General features: G+C 37.3%; 1 protein-coding gene across 1 annotated transcript in view; it reads right to left on the bottom strand.

Moving 5' to 3' along the window:
- Positions 1 to 21,199, bottom strand: part of PALS2 (protein associated with LIN7 2, MAGUK p55 family member) — a gene marked incomplete at its 3' end in the record, with an annotated part of 56,720 nt that overhangs the window by 22,102 nt on the left and 13,419 nt on the right. Inside the window, exon 2 of the mRNA XM_082310430.1 lies at positions 1,195 to 1,313. Coding sequence (XP_082166556.1) covers positions 1,195 to 1,311 — 117 coding nt within the window. The 5' untranslated portion in view covers positions 1,312 to 1,313. The remainder of the gene's footprint in view (positions 1 to 1,194; positions 1,314 to 21,199) is intronic.

Below are 21,199 nucleotides of genomic sequence, written 5' to 3' on the forward strand. Positions count from 1 at the left end.
TAATTGGCCATTAAAGCACAAATTCTTGATAAAAAAATGCTTTGCAATGAACATTTTCTTCATGATAAATATTAAATTAAAGATGACGTATACAGCAGATATTGAAGTTGGAAACAACTCTAAGTAAGAAAATGCTTTTACTTTCTCTAGCAAATTTAGTACACAAATCTTTCCCTCTGCAGCCATCTCACTAGCAGATGAAACACATCCATTATTTCTAAGTTAATTACTATGCAATGTCTTCCACTTACAAACAATTTTTTTGAACAGCTAAACAGAAGTAAATTCTTATATGAATTCTTATGAGAAGTTTTCCTTTCCAGATTTTTATACTGAGCAAAATCCCTGCACAACAATACTTTAGCTTTACAGAGTATTTCATGCCTGCCCAGAGGGCATTGCTTTCAGATGTCTACTCATATTAAAGAGAGAGCTACATTTAAGTTAACTGTTTTTTCCTCATGAAAGGAGCTTATTTTTATGAAGTAAGATTAAGAAAGAATGTAAGTGCTGTGCAATACTGACTGCATCTCCCACTGCATTTTAATTACAGGGTCCAAAGATTTTTTGTAAATATCACCTTACATATTTATAAATATGTACCATCTATAAATAAAAGATTTTCATAATGAAAGACCAAAACTAAGGATAGCCCATGTCTCAGGGAGCCGACAATCAAAGGTCCCAGTATAACTCTGAGATCCAGGAAAGGGCATGGAGAGAATATTTCACTGGGCTGATCAGAAAGTCGTTTTGAACCACAGACAAAAGAAAAACTTGTTTACGCCATGGGGGAAAGAAGGTTATTGCTCTCACTTTTCATCTTTGGCAAAAATGCTAAAAGTCAAAAGGCATATGGGTTTTGCACACAACAGTGGCCACGAGACTACATTAAAACCAACTGCTTCTTATTTCAAGTATTTTGACATTTTCTTCATAAATAATTTTACCACATTATTTCTGGAGTCTCTGAATTTTTCTTCTTCCTCTAGATTCTTCCATATAACAATAAATCAGCATGCACAGAAATTACATTATACCAATCTTCACCTTCAAGAACACCTTCACGTCTTTTAATAAGACATACTGTACATAAAAGCCATTGCTAATACCTCAATCCATACTCAGTGTTCATACAATAATTCAAGAGTTAAAATATTCCCAGGTTCTACTCAGAGCAGCAAGTTTAAATACCTTAGCAAGTGATCTTACAATAGGGTTTTCCATAATTCCTTTAAGAAAAATCAGGTCTATTTCTTCAGCGCCTGTCGATGTTGGCAGATCGGTAAGGTTATCCAGGACCTGCTGCATGGCTGCTGACAAAACAAAAACAAAACGTAAGTACTGACCAAAATAGACTTGCATAAATAGCAAAAGCTCTGGGAAACACCACAATATTAACTTTAGAGATGTTAAGCAGCCAACTATATCTACGGAGTGCAAGTGGACAGAACAGAAAAAGAACTTGTTGTTGTTGTTTGAAAGGTGGAAATAAAGGATCTATCCAAATCCTTATCATCACAATCAACTTAAATCCACACCCAGCACATTCCTTTCAAGATTCACTACTACTTAAAGACTGAAAAAAACCAACAAGTATAAACTATGCATAAGGTATGTATAATCTTCCAAATACAATAAAAGCAACTCATTCATGACTCTCTTCATTTAATCTCTCTTTCAGAGGAAGTTTTCAGCCCTCATACATACACCAACCAACTACAAGTTTTACAATGCTTGTATAGGCAGACGTCACTGTTTTTAAAATAAACACATAGTTCCAAACCAATTGTTTTTTTAACCAAAAATTTGCTTCCAAGGCAGCTTTTACCTTGGGGACACTTGTGTCTCTGCCCCCAGCAGCCCTTTACAACCAGTTCTGACTTATTGCACTCCAGCACTAAGTGTAGATAGTGCAGATGCTAACACCAACCTGGCACCACAACACACTGCAATAGGAAGTATATCCCACAATGTGAAACACATCGTGCCTGCCCAGAACATTTTCCTGGCTATCTGCAGACTCATAGAAAGAACAGCAGCAACTTGGGTGAGAATGAACAACAGTGCCCAAGAAAAAGTCAGAAAATCCCACCATCCCAGCTGTCCTGTCCTGTGAAGTCACTGAGGTGACTGATGAGGATTTATTGTGTGCTTCAACCCTCCCATTTAAGATAAAGTTGAACAAAACAGATCTTTTATGTTAGGCATTATGTTCATTATGTTCACGTACTACAGAGTTCTTGCGCATTTGGGCACGTACGTGTGCAGCAGCCCTTAGCAGGGATTACATCAGCTAGCCCCGAGCTTGCAGAGATGAACATGTGCCAGCTCAGGCTGAGCACAAAAGGGGGCACCCTTGGAGACCGTTATGATGTCTTTTGCAAGGTAAATGGACATTCTTTTCCTGCTTTCCAACATACGACTAAATATTCTTATCTTGTAGTATTATCTTAGTAGTAAATAATCTATACTGTTCTTGTTTTTAACTGTATTCTTTTAAACTCCTGCCGAGTTCTATGTGCATGCTGAAACAGACATATACACAGGTATACTAAAAAAAAATAATCTTCTGTTGAGATCCCCAACAGGCTAAAAAGCATTAGAACAACCATTGTGTACTGCAATGCTCCACATGTTGCATAGCAGCATATATCAAGAGAATTAGAAAGCCTATATGCCCCTTCTCCCACACAGGAATTTACCCTTAACTTTCCTCTTTGCTTTATAATGAAAGCTATTATGAAACACTGCACAGTAACAACGCAAACAGCATTTCCCAACACCTACTTTCTAATTTCAATTCTTCCCAGAAAATTCCATCCCAAGAAAAAATTTTCTGGCCATTCTTTCTGTCAAGTGGAACTGACTTTTCAACAATCAAATCGTCTTGTGTGCCACATTTTAACTACAGCAGTGTATGTTGAAGGACTGCATTTCTTAAAAACATGTTTTAACCATACTTCTCGCTTTCAAAAAAGTGAATCTTCTGTGAAACCATGAGTAGGAGGGAAAATGACACTTACTTTATACTTTCAGATTTTGAAGCAATATTATTTCTACTTTTTTAACAGACAAAGTGCTGTTAGCAATCACACATTATGTAAAGTCACCAAATCAACCCGTAAATAGTCCACATCTTCCTCAGACTAGGTATGTCCTATATCTTGACTAGTTCAGCTGCAGATGAAACTACGTTGTTTCATGATTTCTCCATTTCTCAGTTCCCAGTTATAGATTCATGACTCTTAACGCAGTCATGCAAGCTACAGTATTTGCAGAAGCAGACAGATGTTCCTAGCCAATTTATGTAGTGTACTAGGTGCTGCATAAATACTGCAACTGTTATAATAATAAACTTCCTTGACATTTTTACATTTTTAACAGTTAGGTAAATTGTTTTTAAGGGACTTCAGGTTAGTGCTTTTGTTTTTATAAATAATCTGAGTAAAAATATAAAGCTTCCTTCAGGTCAAAGCAAGCATCTTAACTACCAGTTGCAATTCCAGCACTTGATGCTGACAGAGGCGTGCATAATAAAGACATTCCTTATATATCTCCATGTTAATAAGATGTCTTACGTAACCCTTTCAGAATTCTGCCTATCTTAGAATGATCAAAGTAAAAAATAAAATCCCTACATAAAAACTTTATCATCGAGGAGAAACTGTTGAGAGCAACATTAAGCATCACAAGAATGACTTTCAAGCTTTGTGCAGCTAGACAGGATATTTTCAAATGAATATTTTATTTAATAAAGGCTTCACAAATTCTAGCATCAAAACTGCTTAAGTATATTTTAGCATTCTTGGAAAGCAGCAAATACCTTTATCAACATGCAGAGTTCAAAAAATTCACAAAGGCAGACTTGCATCCTAGGTGGTCAAAACCAAAACCAGCTGTTTTCAGAAATAGCTTCCTATTGCTGTGCATCTGATGGTTGCCTTCTCTCATGGCACAGCCATCATGGCAAGAGTCTTCTTAGCTATAAATAGTGTTGCCTCAATATTAGAAAGAAAAACATAAAGGCAGGCATATGTAAATTGGGATAAGGCACCTTTACTCACCCTGGATTATGTTTGAACATCATGTGGGTCTCTATATTGCCTCTGTATAGCTAGTTCCCCATCTTAAGGGGAAGATCTTTCTAAGTAGTCAAATAAAAAAATAATACTGGTAAGTACCCCTTTATTTTAACCAGCTACAAGATTAAGTAAAAAATTTTTAGCATGAGAGAAAGCTTTAAGAAGCTTCAACAAAGTCTTTGCACCTGTTAACTAGTACATGGTAACTAGAAACTAGAGCAATGTTCATATGCTTCACTGTGTTTATATGCTTCACAATGTTTCACTGCTTTACATTCACCTGGAAAAAAAATTCAGACCATGACCAAATGCTATTTTTCAAGAAGTCATCAAGAGCATCTTCCAACAGGAATTATGTCAGCTGGTTTATTTAAAAGGAATAGACAACAATACATGGGTACTTTTTGTGACAGATTAGACTAAGCACTTTAATTTCACTGTTTTAAATTTATTATGCAAGTCATGGGCCAGCTTCAAACGTAGTTCCTGTTTAATGTGAAATGCTAATATTTGCTCACATGTGAAAATAGTTTTGAAAGTCTAAGCAACATATTGACCTACATATGCCTTTGATATTCATATGTGTATTTTCAAACAATTTGATTTATCCAAAGACAACTGGGGGGAGGGGGGGAAGATACTTTGGTAAATGTATTATAGAGTCTCTTTTTATGTATCTATTCAACAGACTTTTGTTTATTCATTTCTAGGGGAAAAAATCTTATTAAAATACAAACAGCAGGAGATATGTTGTTTCCAGGCTTAATTATAATGATCTTTCAGAATAATGTAGATACACATAGAATTTCAAGTAGCAGTTTTTAAAACAATTTCACTTTTTTCTTTCCTGGGGCAAAGCAACCTTAGCTCTTTTAGAAAAGTATCTCATCTTTGAGCAGCAGGAATGAAAGCTGAAGATGTAAGTACTCATATAGGGAAGTTCTACTTAAAAGATCAGGTCCTATCAAGCAAGAAACAGATGGAACTAAGAAGTTTAGAGACTACCAAATCTAAATACCCTATCAAAAATTGCCTCTTGAGCCTCCCATATCTCCTCTGTCAAATCAGCCCTTTAAATGTTGATAGAGGTTACTTGCTGGGAGTGGGTGGGGGAAGACCTGTAAAACTTAAATATTTAAGTCAGGTATGTAAGAACTAAGGACTACAGTGAACTAACACACAGCCTGGTAAGCAGTCAAACTGCATAAAGCAGGTTGTCTGGAGTGCTCCTTATTGTTGAATACTTTGGTGTCCAACAAAAAGCAAATGTGTGCTTTTCCTACAGTGGAAAATTAATTGGGTCTCTCTTGCCTCTGTCATCCCATCTTTTAGAGGAAACTGGTAATAACATACCAACCTTGAGAGCTCTACCACGTACCTCCTTCTCTCTCTGAAGACAAGCCTTTTTCCATATTCAAAGACCCATCTGAGTAAAATTCCAAATTCTCATCACAACACGAAAGCATTTCCTTTTGAGAGGACAGCATGAGATAGGCATGGTTGACTACAACAGTTAAGAAAACCATACAGGAACACACACATAAGAAACACACGTTAACAACAGCCTCCAGACAGAACAGGAGGAACCGAGCAGCAGAAACAGGCTCTCAGTTGAGGCAAGGCATTGAAATAAAGGGATTCTTAGGAAAAAAGTGAGAACATAACCGAGTTTGAGCTGGGACTCCTAAGAGAAAATGAGATTACAATGGGACACCCTCCACTCCAGCCCCTGGCTTTGGTGACAGGGAACATACACACATGCAGAATTAATTTCCACAGTCAATTTTCAAAGAACATCTTCATAACCATAGAAAGTTTAAAGCCCCAAGCAAGACTCAGCAGGAACACAGTGGTCTGCTGTGTACATGCATTAAACAATTTAATCCTACTATGCATATGACCCCATACTCAGAAAACTAGTTTGTCATTTGAACAAAGGTGAAGGGGGGGGACACGACACGGACACAACATGTTAATTTATCTCTGTGGCAAACAGTGTGCATCCTGAGGCATAAGAATACAGAAATCCTACTTATGAATGCAAAATATACTAACCAGAATTAACTCCTCCTAATTCACATATAGCTCTTCAGACAACCAAAGGATGCTTCAAAGGTTTACTCTACATGCTGTACCTTACAACAGTAAATTCAGATCAAACAGAAGTAAAAGATACTATGATCACTCTTCTTGTATTTGTGAGAAAAAGACAGGTTTTCACCAAACTCTCAACTGTGACTCTTCTATCAAATTTGATTTTACTCTTTCTTTCAGTGCCTAATTCTTGTCTACATTAATTCTATGTAAAGGAAGGAGGAAGCATACATTTAAATAAATTTTCCAGATTTGCAGACAGAAGACAAATGTGTCACTCACTGGGGAAAATTAAAGCTTTCCAGAGTGAATACCTTGCACAGATTTTTTTAGCTCATTTTATTAGTCTCCAAGCTTACAAACTAACAGGAATTAAAAGAAAATTATGTATAATATATTTAAATAAATGTATGCATATTTATTTCCACATGACCTACTCATCTGGATAGGAAGCTATAATAAATACCTCAAGGACTATCGACGATGCTGGTGCTTCACACAAAGTCTAAAAAGTTAGATTAAAATCTCATCACATACCTAAACTTTGGAAACAATTTCTTATTTAAAACCTTTTCAAGAGGGATATATCCAAAAGAAAAGTTTCACAAGACACCCAATATGCACAGACAAAGGAAGATTCATTTGTAACTCAGACAGCCCTTAACCAATGACAGCTGTTTAAATTTTTTCCATTTGTATTCATGTTTTTAAAAAAATGGATTTATGCTTTAACACACTGCAGGCAAAAAGTTATTTTGCGTTGGCCACTTCTCTCTCCAGTTATAACATTTTTGGCAGCCTAGGTCTGAGAAAAGGAGTACCTGTGATTCAGTTAACATTTTGAGCTAGTACAAACAAGCTCCTTCACTAACAGACTATTGACCAAGAATATATGAAACACTGACAAAGCCCTCTCTTACTACTTTTAGAGTAAGTTTCAGAAACCAAGTTTTAAGACAAAAGTCTCTGGGAAAGCATTATGCAGTGAGCACATAGAACATTATATTTGTGTTGCCACAGCCAGCAACTGTGTTCACTAAGCACAGATGACATTTAGAAATACCTCCAGAGAAGCGCTATAAAAGTGATGTACAATTGCAGTTTAGCCCCTCTGCTCCTCTACGCGAGGCTACAAATCAGTGGCATAATCCCATACAAGGTATGCCTGCATTGCTTATTGTAGTAGGGTACAACGATACTCGGGCTCTCAAGCATCCACAGACTTTGCATCTACATCAGTGTGAGGTTTCATCGAGACTATTTGACAAATAATTGCCACGCAGCGAGTGTTGGGCCAATGCAGCTATAGCCCTATTGATAGCCACCTTAACTCAAGTATTTCTGGGCAGCAGTCCACTGTAACATCATGTAGGCACATTTTCTAAACAGGACCCCTTCCTCATTCAGTAAATACAGTGAACCTCCTCTAGAAAGACAGTAAGGCTGCTTAATGAAGGAAGCTGTTTTCTGCAGCATGCATACTTTACTGACTGCAGAAATCAATGGCATATAAGGCAGTGAATTAGTAAAGGAAGGAGGAAAAGTCTAATTGATAAGAATGAATGCTCCCCTGGATATTCAAATTCTACTGACTGAATTTTTGCATGTTGAAAAGAAATAACATAAATGCTTAGAAACGTTTACTGATTTTTTTGCTTCATTTTCTCCAAGTCTCCTGGCAAGCCAAGATTGAGCTATTTTAGCATAACTGTAAATAGAAGCTCAAACAGTCCCTGTCCTTACCAAGTCTAGCTCAACTACATCTTATATGTCCATTTTTCTTCGTGACTCTTAAGGCCACAAAAGCTATGGGGAAGAGCGAACAACGCTTCCCCATTCCAGACACTGTAGCCATACTTCTTTCAGGCTGTGAAGCTTGTCTAAAAAAAGATGAAGCACAAATTTTCTGATGAACAGATGGACTTCACAGCTGCATCTTTTGGAAAGAAAAGCACTATTTTAAAATTATTTCAGCAAAGATAAAAACGGAACAAAGCATCACATCTCCAAAACCAGGTGACTTTAAAGGTTAAGTCTTATTTGGATATATGTATCATGACCAACAATAAGATATTGATAAAAGATACACTAAAATCCAGTACTGAGGAAATTGTACTGACTTCTCTTTCTTAAAGGACTGTAAAGAAAAAGATCTCAATTGTAAACTACGAAGGCAATTAACTTAACTTGATGCTCACTAACTAAGCTTGATGCTCTGAAGATAAGGCTATACAGGTGTTAAATATTACCAAGTTTTCTGACTTTTTTTTAATTATAGAAAGACTTGATGCAAGCTTCAGGCACAGATGATGATTAACCGAGGAGTCATACACACGCACACACACAAATATGCTGAATGTGTCTTTTCTGACTGAGAGAAGCTTCTCATGTAATGGTTTAAATTGTACAGGTCTAACCCCACAGTTGAAAGTTCTCTGCAGCAAACAAATGGTAGGACAGCAGAAACCTGCACGGTGATTCCTCTATTGTAGTCTGAGCCACCTAACAAATTTTCTACTTCATTATGGTATTTGTGCCACACTGGAAGAGGCAGGAGGGTTTAAGATGCCTTCTGAAAGGTTCAGGAGATGCAATTATTTAAAAAGAGAGTTCAGCTTCCCATTTTTCTGCTTAAAAAGTTTTCATGCTCCACTAAAAAAGTAGCATTTCTTACTGAATTACAGCATATACAACTGTTTAAGAGTAATCAGTTAAAACAAAATATTACTAAAAAGTAAACATTTTCTTCCCAGGGGTGCATTCAGGAAAATAATTTGATCAAGTTATGAAAGCTTAACTTAAGTGGGAACGGTCCTCACGAGGTCTCTAATCCAGTCTCATGGTCTAAGAGGGGACGGCTATGAGAGCACACCATGTTGCTCAGGGCTTTACCCAGTAAAGTCTTGAAAACTTCCCAGGATGGAGAGACTACACAACTTCTCTTGGCAACCACTTCTACTACTTCCTAATGATGAAAAAGGTTTTACTTACCTACAATCTGAATTTCTCTTCCTTCCATTTATGTCATTTGTTTCTCATCCTCACTGGAACAGGTTGCCCACAGAAGTTGTAGAGTCTCCATCCCTGGAGATATTCAAAACCCAACGGACAGAGTCCTGGACAACCTGCTCCAGCTGATCCTGTTTGAGCAGGGGGGGTGGGCCAGATGATCTGAGTAAGTCCCTTTCAATCTCAGTGATTCTGTGATTCTGTAATTATTTCCTGGCACCCTTCATTCAGATGGAAAGCTTCACTCACTAGTATTACTTTTCTTGAACTCTACTATACACTCTTTCACACCATGTAAATATTACCTTTAAATAAATACTGGAAACTTATATTGATACTGAAAGACAGAAATCTCCACTCTTTCTGTAATATAAAAGGCCCCAGTTTAAACCCACAAACACCATCAGCTCAGTTACAGATGCCTGCACTTCTCCAGGGCAACTCGAACAACACTGAAAAAGCTATGCTATCAGTGGTCATTTTAAGCTAAACCTAAGACCTTTCACACCATTAAAAAAAAAAAAGAAAAAAGCAGACCTATGTCTCCAAATAATTACTGTATGAATTGATACTAAATTGCTAATATACTGTTTTACAGCTTCTAAATACTGTTCATCAGAAACTTAGTAACTACAGTAAATCTTCGCTGAACATCACCACTGCCAGTTGCCAACAAATAAACAAATTTACTTCCACAGTTTCTGAAAACTTTACACATTGCCCTAGATGAAGCTTTTGTTCTAGCTGACTATTTGCATTAGTCTTCCTAAAAGGTACTAATTTTAGTACCTAAAGGTACTAATTTAGTACCTAAAAGGTACTAAAAAGGAGGCAAATTTTGAAACCAGTTCCATTTCCCCGCTAAACTGTATATTATACAGTTATGATAAGGCACATCTTAAAGGAAATCACTACTTTTCCTCTTGCTATTACAAATGTTTGTATGCTGCCATTTGGAAGAAATAACCTTGAGGAGATCTTTGAAAAAACTTCAAAACATAAGCATTTCTCTGCACCTGCCAAGCTGCACAAATATGAAGGCCAAATATTCCAGACATTGAAGAAATTACTAAAAAGTGTTTAAGTAATCCAGAAATCTAAATCTGTTGGAGGCAGTGGAAAGAAAAGGAGATATTCTATACTTTTGAAAGCCTCTACCTGTAGTCTAGACAAGTAGGGCTATATATGTAAAATCTTCCATTGCAGGAAAAAATTCAAGCGTTTCAAGAGAAGAGAAATTAAAAACAGTATTGTGCCTCAAATTAGAAGCAGCAGTTGCATTTGAAATAAAATACAGAAGGAATTTAATGCAAAAGCTTCAACCACCATACAGCACAAACTGGAGCGTGTAAAAGCAAGTCAACTAAAAGCTTTTTAAAAAGGCCGCATTATTTCTTTTTTTTCTGTAGTGTTCTTACTTTTCAGCTACAGATGTTAGGAAAGTATGTACTTATGTCACACAAAGACTACTGTACTTTAAATGAATACTAGCATATGCCCCAGGAGAAATTTCAATTTTGGTAAACAAAGGCTGTATTCCCTTAGTTCTTCAATTACTTTAGTACTTCAGATACTAAAGGATATTTTAAAAATGATTTTTAAATGAAGGCAATACGCATTCAGTGGATATGCAGTCTAAGACACTACTTTGTACCCAAAGTTTCAGTACAAATTCAACAAGTTTCAGGACATAACCTGCACTCCACTCAACTTATACAACAGGCTGAACTTACTGGATCACATCAATCATCTTCCCTGCTATTTTGCAAGAAACAGCTGGATGAAGAAACTTTATTCTCTCCAGTCACATACACAGGCAATTAATGCTAGTATTTATGAAGTCCAAAATGCCAGCATAACAGATGCAACAACATAAGTACAGCTTTTGAAGTATGCCTTTCTCTGTATCTTAATCTTTCAGGTCTAATGTGCACCCTTCTAAATGAATCAAAGCTTTGTATCTCTCTATTTCTGTCACAGGACTCAAAATTATTTATCTGTTGCAGGGTGACAGGGCCTGAAGACAGCATAACTGACTGCCAAAATACTAACGACATAAGTAAAGGCCACAGTTATATGCCCAGGAGCAAGTTATGTGTAAGAAAAACATAATTCAGTTTACTGTACCACTTTTCTTGGTGGAAAAGTTGAGGTGAAGTCATGCAGAACCATCTGTACAATTTTATCCCATTGATAACTTTATCCTAAGGCCAACCGGAAATCAATGAAGAGATCTTCCTAAATCAGATCCCTTCTTCACACAAGTAGTACATTTAGACCTGAAGTCAAAATAGTGAACACCCTTCCAAAGGGAAAGGAGAATTCCACTTTAAGTGTTACGTGGTTTCATCTTGTTACTGGTCTCCAATCAACATTGTCATAGTGGAAAAAGGTGAGCTGTGAAACTTCCAAGTTGTATGTTCTGCCCCACTTCTAAGAACAGGCACCCCAGCAGCAACAGAACCGGAGGTTCAAGTTCTGTTACGAACAAGTTTCTTCAACCATTTGCACTTTCATCTAGGCACACTATGTGGGCATATTTTCAAAGAAAGTTAAAATTCACAAGGATTGTAAGGTACTCTCCTGTCAGCGTAAACATCATGGCTCAGAACAGCCTCCGCAAACAAGACAAGATACTTCTAACACACAAAAATGGATACTCTGCTGCACAGCAAAGTTAACAACACTGTGCATTTCCAGAGACCCATGATGAATCTGATCACTAGGGATCTTGTTGGTTCCACTGGAGTTTGCATCTGAGAGGTGCTTGTGTCCTTCCATCTGAAAGCGCCTGACCACTCAACAGAACACCAGTAGAAAATCATCAAAAAAATCCACACTTCAGATACCTGGGCGTTTCCCTAATGTTGGTTAATATGAAACTTAGCTCAAACAATTCTTTCTGCTCCCTCTTCTTGATCCAAATTATTTACAATTAGCAAACAATGCTTCAGTTTTCATTCTTCTGACCTAAAGAGGGTCATTTTCTGCCCTAAAGAGGGCAATTTCTCCTCTCCTATATTGACTGGGAAAGAAGCAAGCCTGGCGTAATTCGAGTCTGCACCTTTTTTCAATATGGACAGTCAGAACTGTGCAAAGTATATCGGACGGGTATCTCATGAATGCCTTGCACACCACCATTAATACTTCCCTTTCTACTGATACAGACAGATCATGAGATCTATTTTGGCTTTCTCACAGTTATATCATACTGTCAGCTCAATTGACTCATCTGTCACAAAAGAATATAAAAGATAATTTCAAACCTGTCTCCTCCAAACCGTAAATTTGTAGCTGAACAAAGTGTCCTCTTCCCTAAGTGCAAAACACCACATGTATATTTTGCCCCACTGCTATTACTCTAGGCTTCAAATCAGTTTTTGGCACTTTGGTTTTGATCCTCTCTTGCTTCAGTGAAAATGCTTAGACAATGAATTTCACCAGAAACCACCTTTCATCCAGATATTACTGCTGCTTTTAACACTACCTCCTTCTACAGCTTTAAGTGTAGGAGACACTGAGAAATTCCAACAGTTAAGAATTTTATGATGGTTTTGATATTGAGTGAAGTAAAGCTGTATTAATGCATTCTCAGGTTTATTTCGTAACTGCAGCATGCTTTTTTAAATGAAAGCATCCAAATATAGCACTTTCAAAATCTGATTGCCCCATTATGATGCAGCCACTCCAAAACCTACACCTATGCCCTTTTAATACATCACATCCATATATTAACATTTCACGCGTGCCGTGTTTCAGATCTCCGTTATTGTGAAGTATTTGTTTAATTATCACTTCCAACCTAAAACATGGGCATATTTAAATTAGATCTGCATCAATGCAGACATAGAAATACTTTTATTTGAGGTTCTATTACAGATGCTGCACAAGAAATTGAAAATGGCTCAATAAATTCATGTTGTGGTTTAACCCCAGTTGGCAACCAAGCAACCTCACTCACCCTCCCTCCCCAGTGGGATGCGGGAGAGAATCTGAAGAGCCAAAGTAAGAAAACTCATGGGTTGACATAAGAACAGTTTAATAATTGAAATGAAATATAATAATAATAATAATAATAATAATAATAATAATAATAATAATAAATAATTGTAATGAAAGCTAAAACAATGAGAGAGAGAGAGAGAGAGAGAGAGAAACAAAACTCAGGAAAAACAAGTGATACAACCACTCACCACCTACCGACCGATGCCCAGCCAGTCCCCAAGCAGCGATTGCTGCCCCCGGCCAACTCCCCCAGTTCATATACGGGGCATGATGTCATACGGTAGGGCATAGCCCTTTGGCCAGTCTGGGTCAGCTGTCCTGGCTGTGATCCCTCCCAGCTTCTTGTGCACCGGCCAGAGCACGGGAAACTGGAAAGTCCTTGACCAGTGTAAGCACTACGTAGCAACACCTAAAACATCAGTGTGTTATCAACATTATTCTCATACTAAATCCAAAACACAGCACTATACCAGCTACTAGGAAGAAAATTAACTCTATCCCAGCCCAAACCACGACAATTCATATGCAGAAAACAGAAACACAAGACAGGTTTTTAGAGCATAAAATAAATTAAAGCACTTTAGAAAAGATTTAATTATCTCAACACATTATTTAATAAAAAATGAAAGTAATTCTAATTTAAAACAGAAAACATGTTTGACTATTACATGACTATTATATCTACCCCATTGTTTTAGAAGGAAAAAGACCCACCATGCAAAACTTCCATAGGGAAGTTTTCAGTTAATTCAGAGTCTACTTAATATCACTGAAAGTCTTCCTCTGCGTCACAACTTGCAAGTGAAAAAATTTAAGACAGGAGCGAAACTGCAAAAATTATGAAATATAAATGAAATTATCTCTAGCCTAGGACCTCAGTTTTCAACTTCACATGATCAAATAGTACATTTTCCAGAAGTTTCATTTGAAGTTCATTCCTAAACTCTAACAGTCCCACTTCCACTAAAATAATCCCTCTCTCCATCGCTGCTCAAGCTTACTTATTAGGAAGCTGTAAAAGCAAGTTGCTAAATTAACAGTGTTATAGCTCAGGGTGACTTGCAACAGGAAAAAAAAAAGTTTTCTTTACTGCCCTTGTCATATGATGCAGTTCTTGTTTACTCTAAGGACATAAGGTAAAGCCTTACCTACAAAGAAAATTTACCAAAACACACTTGGAATGTTAGTAGTGATGTAGTAGATAGAAAATGGCTTTTCTAAATTTGTTTGCAGAACAACATTGCTGATGTTTTTAAATGGTGAAAAATACCACATAAAGCCTTTGTACTTTAATACAGAGATGGCAAAACATGATGGCATGTTAAATGCTTACTTGACCTGCATGAATGCCCAAAATATATCTCAGTCACTTCCCTGGAAGAGACTCTATTCTATACTTTTCTTCTAATTTAACACCGTCAAGATTTACACAATTACCTATTCATTATCCTCAACAGTTAGCTTCCTTTAGTCCTTTGAAGGGTCTGTTCAAGAACCCTGGAAAAGGAATAAAAAGATCACCTTGACACTCAGATTGTGAAGGGAACTTAAAAACTCCATGAAGTAAGTAATACTGCACTTAGTCATGTGTTTCACCTCCCAGACTACTTCCCTGCAATATGCTGTCAGGATTTATTTAGGATCACAAATGCTTAAAGTGGGAAATTTAGTTTCAATTTAAGAATATCTGGGCACAGTAACAGGGCAAAAAGTTATTTCTAGTGGTCTTGGGACAGCTTGCATTAAGAACTACAAATTTTTAAGAAAATTACCACTTTAAATGTTCACTTTGAACGTTCGCCACCTTCACTTTCAAGTCAGTTTCCAACTTACTGCTGTGAACACTGAATAACAATGTTCTGTGTTTTGAAAGGTGGACACAGAAACTGCAAAGGGTATCTTCAAAACGGTATTTTGCACTTGTACCCATGATGCATACTGACAAGTTAGAAATTTTTTACTCTACTTGCTTAGAATACCAAGTTTGGTTTCACTAAGTTTTGCCTAAGAACTTCTAAATTTTCAGTCATATACTCTGTCACCCCAACTGAAGCAAAACCAAAGAACTTTTAAGTAAAGGCTTACAGTGAATAACTTGCGATCAAATAGTTACAAGTTTTCTAATTAAACAATGAGTTTTAAACACCTTTCCATTCAACTCTTCCTTTGGAAAGTGGGATACTAGATGACAGAAGCTCAAGGACATAACTGAAACTTCAGAGTAGTGGAAGGGCTGCAGTAAAAGACAAGGGAATATAGTTCATGCTCAGAACTATAATGATCAGCTTCATAAACAAAAACATTGCTTCCAACAACTATTGACGGCTTCATTCCCAACGTCCAAAGAATGTGCTTAAATGAAGTACAGCTTACTACCAGAACTAAAGATTAAGTGGGAAGTTAGAACCATGTTACATGCCCAGATACAATCTGCTGCTATTGTACCAAGCCTGTACCAGATGACATGAAAGCATGCAGAGCCTAATAACTGCTGTAGTGGAAGGCAGTCATCTCATTTCAGTTTATTTCTCTTCTTTGATAGCAGTAACTATTCAAGTACATACTTCCAGTCACCCACATTACACAAATCACTCCCTCAATTACTGTTGTACAAGCCAAGTTCTGCACATCTTCAGTTCAATTATTTTCTTTTTTTCAAAAGAAATTCTGGCAAATGCAGACAGCTGCTTTTCTTCTTGGACCATTCACACCGCTGCAAAACTTAATCAGAGTACAGTCTATCAAGGCTTTTTATCATTTTCTGAAGGTAAATTGCTGTAATATCTGAAAGTAGAAAAGTTTAAAACTACAACTTTTACTTTCATTATCTCTTTTGTAACATGTTTTCTTGTAAAAAAGAGGCCATGATTGAACTTGGCTTTTTGAGTGCATCTGAAACATGAGAAAGTCTACAGAGGGGAAAAAATGAAACAAATTTTAAGATAATTTCTTTCTAGACTCCAAACTGCAATTGGTGTTTCTTAAAAGCAGTTCATACACATCCTCATATGCTAACTCTCTTCAATCCCATTTATGGTGAAACAATAAAAGCCACAGACTCTTGGTTTTCACCCAAGTCCTTTGTTCTATTCTTTCCCCCACTGCTTAGGGGTCTCAGAGAAAGGGATGGGAGGAGAGAAGAGAGGACGATGTTAGCAGGAGCAGCACCTGACTGAGCAAAGAACCTCACTGGGTTTTGGCAATGGAACCTCTCAGATTTGCACAAGTGTCTAGGCCCAGTTACTTGGGTATCAGTAGTCAGAATTACTTAGAGCATAACACCATCAACAGAAAAGAAGTGGAGAGGACTCTCAAAATAGGCTATTAAAGTCCTCCCATGTACAATCAGAAATGACAGGTTAGGGACCGTGATTCTTTGCCATCCCCAGCCTTGGAATTCCACTGCAATAGATTAATAATACCATGTTTCAGCTTTTCCACAAGCAGGTTTTATGAAGTCTGGGTCCCGACCTGGAAAAGAGTAATTGCTTTGCCAATCATCTTCAGCATGGCAGTTAAGAGGACTGTCTCATCACACTAAATGAGTTCTCAGAGCAGTCAGTCCCATCCATAGTAGTTTCTGCTTATTATAGTCCCCATTAAATTCCTCTTTACCAGAAGAGTATTGGGCCTAAGAGATATATAAAAAGGGAGCAATGTACCCTCCTATGGATAAATTGGTTCTTTGGACACAACCAGCTTTAAGATTGGGGAATAAATTAACATGAAGTTACCCTTGAGTACCCAAGTGAACTTAAAAGGGCAACAATGTCTTTTTCCATAATGCTAAGACACCCAACGTTTTCTGGGTGTTACAAGGTCAAAAAAAAACATTCATAACATTCATAACTACTGGTAACAGAGAAAACAAGTACTGCCTCAGCAGACAGGTCATACAGCACACACAAGGTAACAAGAATCAAAAAGGTGGAATAGTCATTGGCCCATGCAAACTCAGCACTGAAGTTAAATGGCCATATTCTTCCTCATAATTTTGAAAGGACTGAAACAAAACATAGTCTTAGAATGCATCTTCAGAAAACGTAAATTCCTCTTGATAAAAAGGAAATCAACATGTTTAGTTGTTTTTTTCAAATAATCAGCTATATTTCTTTCATTTTCCATCACATTGTTCCTGGAGACATGCTCAAAACCCAAGTGACATCTTGATCCTGCTTCAACTTTTCAGATACCCTGTCTGTTAACACGCTCCCCAGCATCCCTGCACACATTCCACTTGTCACGTGGTGCAAGAACAAGTCTTATACTCAGGACAGAATCTGGTTGGCTGTCTGTCCTCAAAGAGCAGCTGAGATTTTTAAGCAGCCAAGCTTGTACTTCCCTAAGTCAACAGATCCTGATAGCTCAGCTACAAGCATCCTACATGTCAGCTACATGCATGTGCAAAGCTGCAAGGTAGCATGCTGGATTTAGCTTGCTTTTTGGTCCAGTTGGGAGGGGAAAACAGGTTGAGGAAACAGATAGAAAGTAAACCACATGCAGGCAGGCTGCCAGAACACCTGTCCCTGGACAGATCCAATGGCACACTAACAAAGGCACAAGCCCAGCAGCCTGTTCATAGCCAGGCAAGAACTCACTGGATGGCTAGTCCACCTACTAGCGTTAGTCTGCACACAGAGATCTATTAGAAGCATCAGATCTTCATGTTGAAACTTCCTTTGGAATACTCAGTTTGGAAGAGACCTTAGCAATAATAACAGCACACTGCTTGGAAAGGTATCTTTTTATTTTCTTTAATATAATATCCTCTCCATAAATCAAGCTTACTGATGGCACCAAGTATTTCTCTACAGAAACTTGCCATGGTAGCAAATAGCAATGACACTTGATCCCATACGAAGGAATTTGTGTTCAATGACTGAAGCAGTTGAAACATGAAAGCAGCTTTCTCAATTGTAGAAACTCTGGCAGAGTTTCTGTTTTTCTAAACACAGTGTCAGGATTTAAATACCACATCACTTCTCAGCATAAGTTTTCAGACCCAGACGAGCCAACTTTCACACAGAAGGAATCAACACTTGCTTTTTAATACCAGAGAGACTGGTCTGAATGAACTCTTGTCAGCAGTTCAAAAAAGAAGCCAAGTCTCTGTATTTAAAAATTCTTTTCTCAAATTAATTACCATCCCCCTGTCCTGACCAATGGACATCAAGGGCTATGAAGGAAAAAGATACAATCAAGTATGCATCACGTTGGCTCAACATAGGATTAAATTATGGCTAAAAGGGTAGAGAATTAAATAGTCTAATGATAATTTTTTTATATAGATTCAAAGTACTTGAAATTCACAATGCAATTATGTAAATATCACATGCGCTCAGAATTGTGGTCTCCCTGTGCTTTCTAAATGAATTGTTAGCATATTCAACAATTTTAAGCAGAGTACACCAAGGAGCATTGTAATATCCTGGTCTCACGTGCCTGTTATACTTTTCTTGCTCTGACAATATCTGTAAACCCATTCTCTGGCTCCATGTAACTCCTCTTGACCTGTATTATACATACATAGTTAACTACAAGAAGGGAAAGAAGCGCAGGAAGCAAGTGGACATGTAAATATCCAAACTTAAGACTGGGTGTGTAAACTACGATTCAGAAACAGCAATTCAGATTTTCACTAACAGCAATAAATTGAGTTTTGTACCAATGGATTTTACCCCATTTTAGACTCATGAGGTGTCAGTCTTCTCTGTTCCTACAGGTAGTGAGTCCAAATAAAATTAAGCATTACCAAATCCCCTGACTGCCTCAAGACAAACAACAGAGTTCAATTACCGACATACTATTGCTGTGTATGACAAATGTCAAACAAGAGTCCCAAGACAGTTATTTGATCTTAAAGCCAAAAGTAGTCAATGGCCCATATTCAGTATGGAAAAAATAAAGAGTCTAAACTTAAGTACAAACCAAAGAATATTTTCATCCATTCTGAAGACAATACTGACTAACACCAGGAAACCGTAAAACCCTTCCCCTAAAGGATTTTCACCAAAGACTTACAGATAAAGCACTGTCAGTCAGTTTTCCTAATTCTTCTTTAACAAAGTCCATCACTCAGCAGACAGTTCTTCTAGACAGATACCTGAACCTAAACAGGTACCTTTTTGTGAGAAGAGAACATTCATACAACACTGCATGAGCACATATGTCAGATCTCTCTTGATTTAAAGTATCAGGAAGACTATCTTAAGTTCAAGACTTAATAAAATAAATAAATCAGTAAAGTAATTCCACCAGTCTTGCTCTTCAGTTATGGGGCTTTCTAAGAACAGGTGGATACAGGTTTTTCTGTACGATAGATGTAGAAAAACAATGCGAAGACTGACAAGAAGAGAAGTGCAGCACAAATTTGCTAGTTCAGCAGAGCTGCAAGACCCTACCATAAATTTGAAGCATGGAAATATCACTGCAACTGCATCTGAGACATTCTTGCTTTCCCTAAAAAATTTTTACTTGAATCTACAGTGCTAACAGCAAAGCCAATGCAACACACAGTGTCCTATGATTTTTGAGGAAGAGAAATAGATTTTATAAAAGACACACACTACAATAACAGCACCCTGAACAAACTTACACAGCACTTCTGACACCTTGTACAAAGATGCCTCTAATAATAGAGCTAGCTGATTTTAATCACTTGAAGGTTTTTGTTGGGTTATATTTTTGGGAGTGGTGGAAAACATTTTAATGAGTTTAATCACCACTGAGATGCAGAAATTCAAGATCATCTTCGTGTCAGATTCCCTCTCATGTTTTTTTTTGCAGTCATCTGTTTTGTATATTTCCAAATTATACCAGCCATCATAATACACACACATGCATATACAGCCCAACATCAGCGTTTACAACATTCAGGCAAAATTTAAATCCTACCATACACAGAAAAGCTGTTCATCTCTCCAACACAGGAACAAGAGTAAAATTTTGTTTGAGGCCCAAAAGTCCTGAACACTTATTTAATAGCAAATTATTTGGAGATGTATTGAATAAAAGGCAAAAAATGGCTGGAAAGTAGGCAACACATTATGATGAAGTTAGAAAAACTAGATACAGCAAAAGGAGTGGCTCAGAAGGAAAAAGAAAAAATGTAAGATGGCTTACAGCATGTTCCAGCTGATGGCCCAGGAACCACACCTAGCTTGTCATTTCTGCACACAGTCTGGTATTAAAAGGTAGTGCCTTCACCATGCTGGAAGGGGTAGTGTTTAAATGGGACTGCCACCTGCTCCACCTATCTTCAGGTATACAGCCTGACACTTCTACCTGGAAGATGACATTATGCTTACTACTCCTTCTTTGATGGGAAAGAGGTTCCTAAAGCTGAGTAGGTTCAACGTGCCACTCATTGTGCTCCTTTTTCAGTCTACTGCCTTAAAAAAAGTTTGTTAGACAATATTACAGAGAAGTGGGATTCACTAAAATATTACTGAAATGATTTAAGTACATGTTCAGCTGCAGGCAGGTAAGTAGTCCCAGTGACTTCAAAGTTAAGGCACCTGTTAAAGTTGTTTTTGGGAATTGGGCCAGACAAAAAGAGCAAAAAGGAAGGAAGTGACCTACTTGAATGAAAGACTCATTCCGAGGTTTATATTTTCAGATCCCCTCAAACGAGGCTGACAAGACATATTTGCATATATTTCCTTAAGTACAAACTGTGAAATGTCACATTCTATAAGTCTTGATTAACCCATTTGGTTCACAAAGGTTATTCATACTTATATATACTCAAGATTTTTTCCACTATTCTTCCATTCACTGCCTATTTCTGTTCACTGACGAAAGGACCCCTCCTATTATCTAAGCATACCCAAACGCTTAGAAAACAGAGTAAAGACTAAAACCAAAACGGCAGCTTAGCTGCATTAAAAGGACGAGTAGTTTGATTAAAAACAATCTGTGCTATAGACATTTAGAGATCTTTCTAACATGTTTAAATTCTATTTTAAAAGGTGGCCAGGATCTCAAGTCCTGATGACTCTTCACTT

This window comes from Platalea leucorodia, assembly GCF_965183815.1.
Source record: "Platalea leucorodia genome assembly, chromosome: 1".
Taxonomy (NCBI): domain Eukaryota; kingdom Metazoa; phylum Chordata; class Aves; order Pelecaniformes; family Threskiornithidae; genus Platalea; species Platalea leucorodia.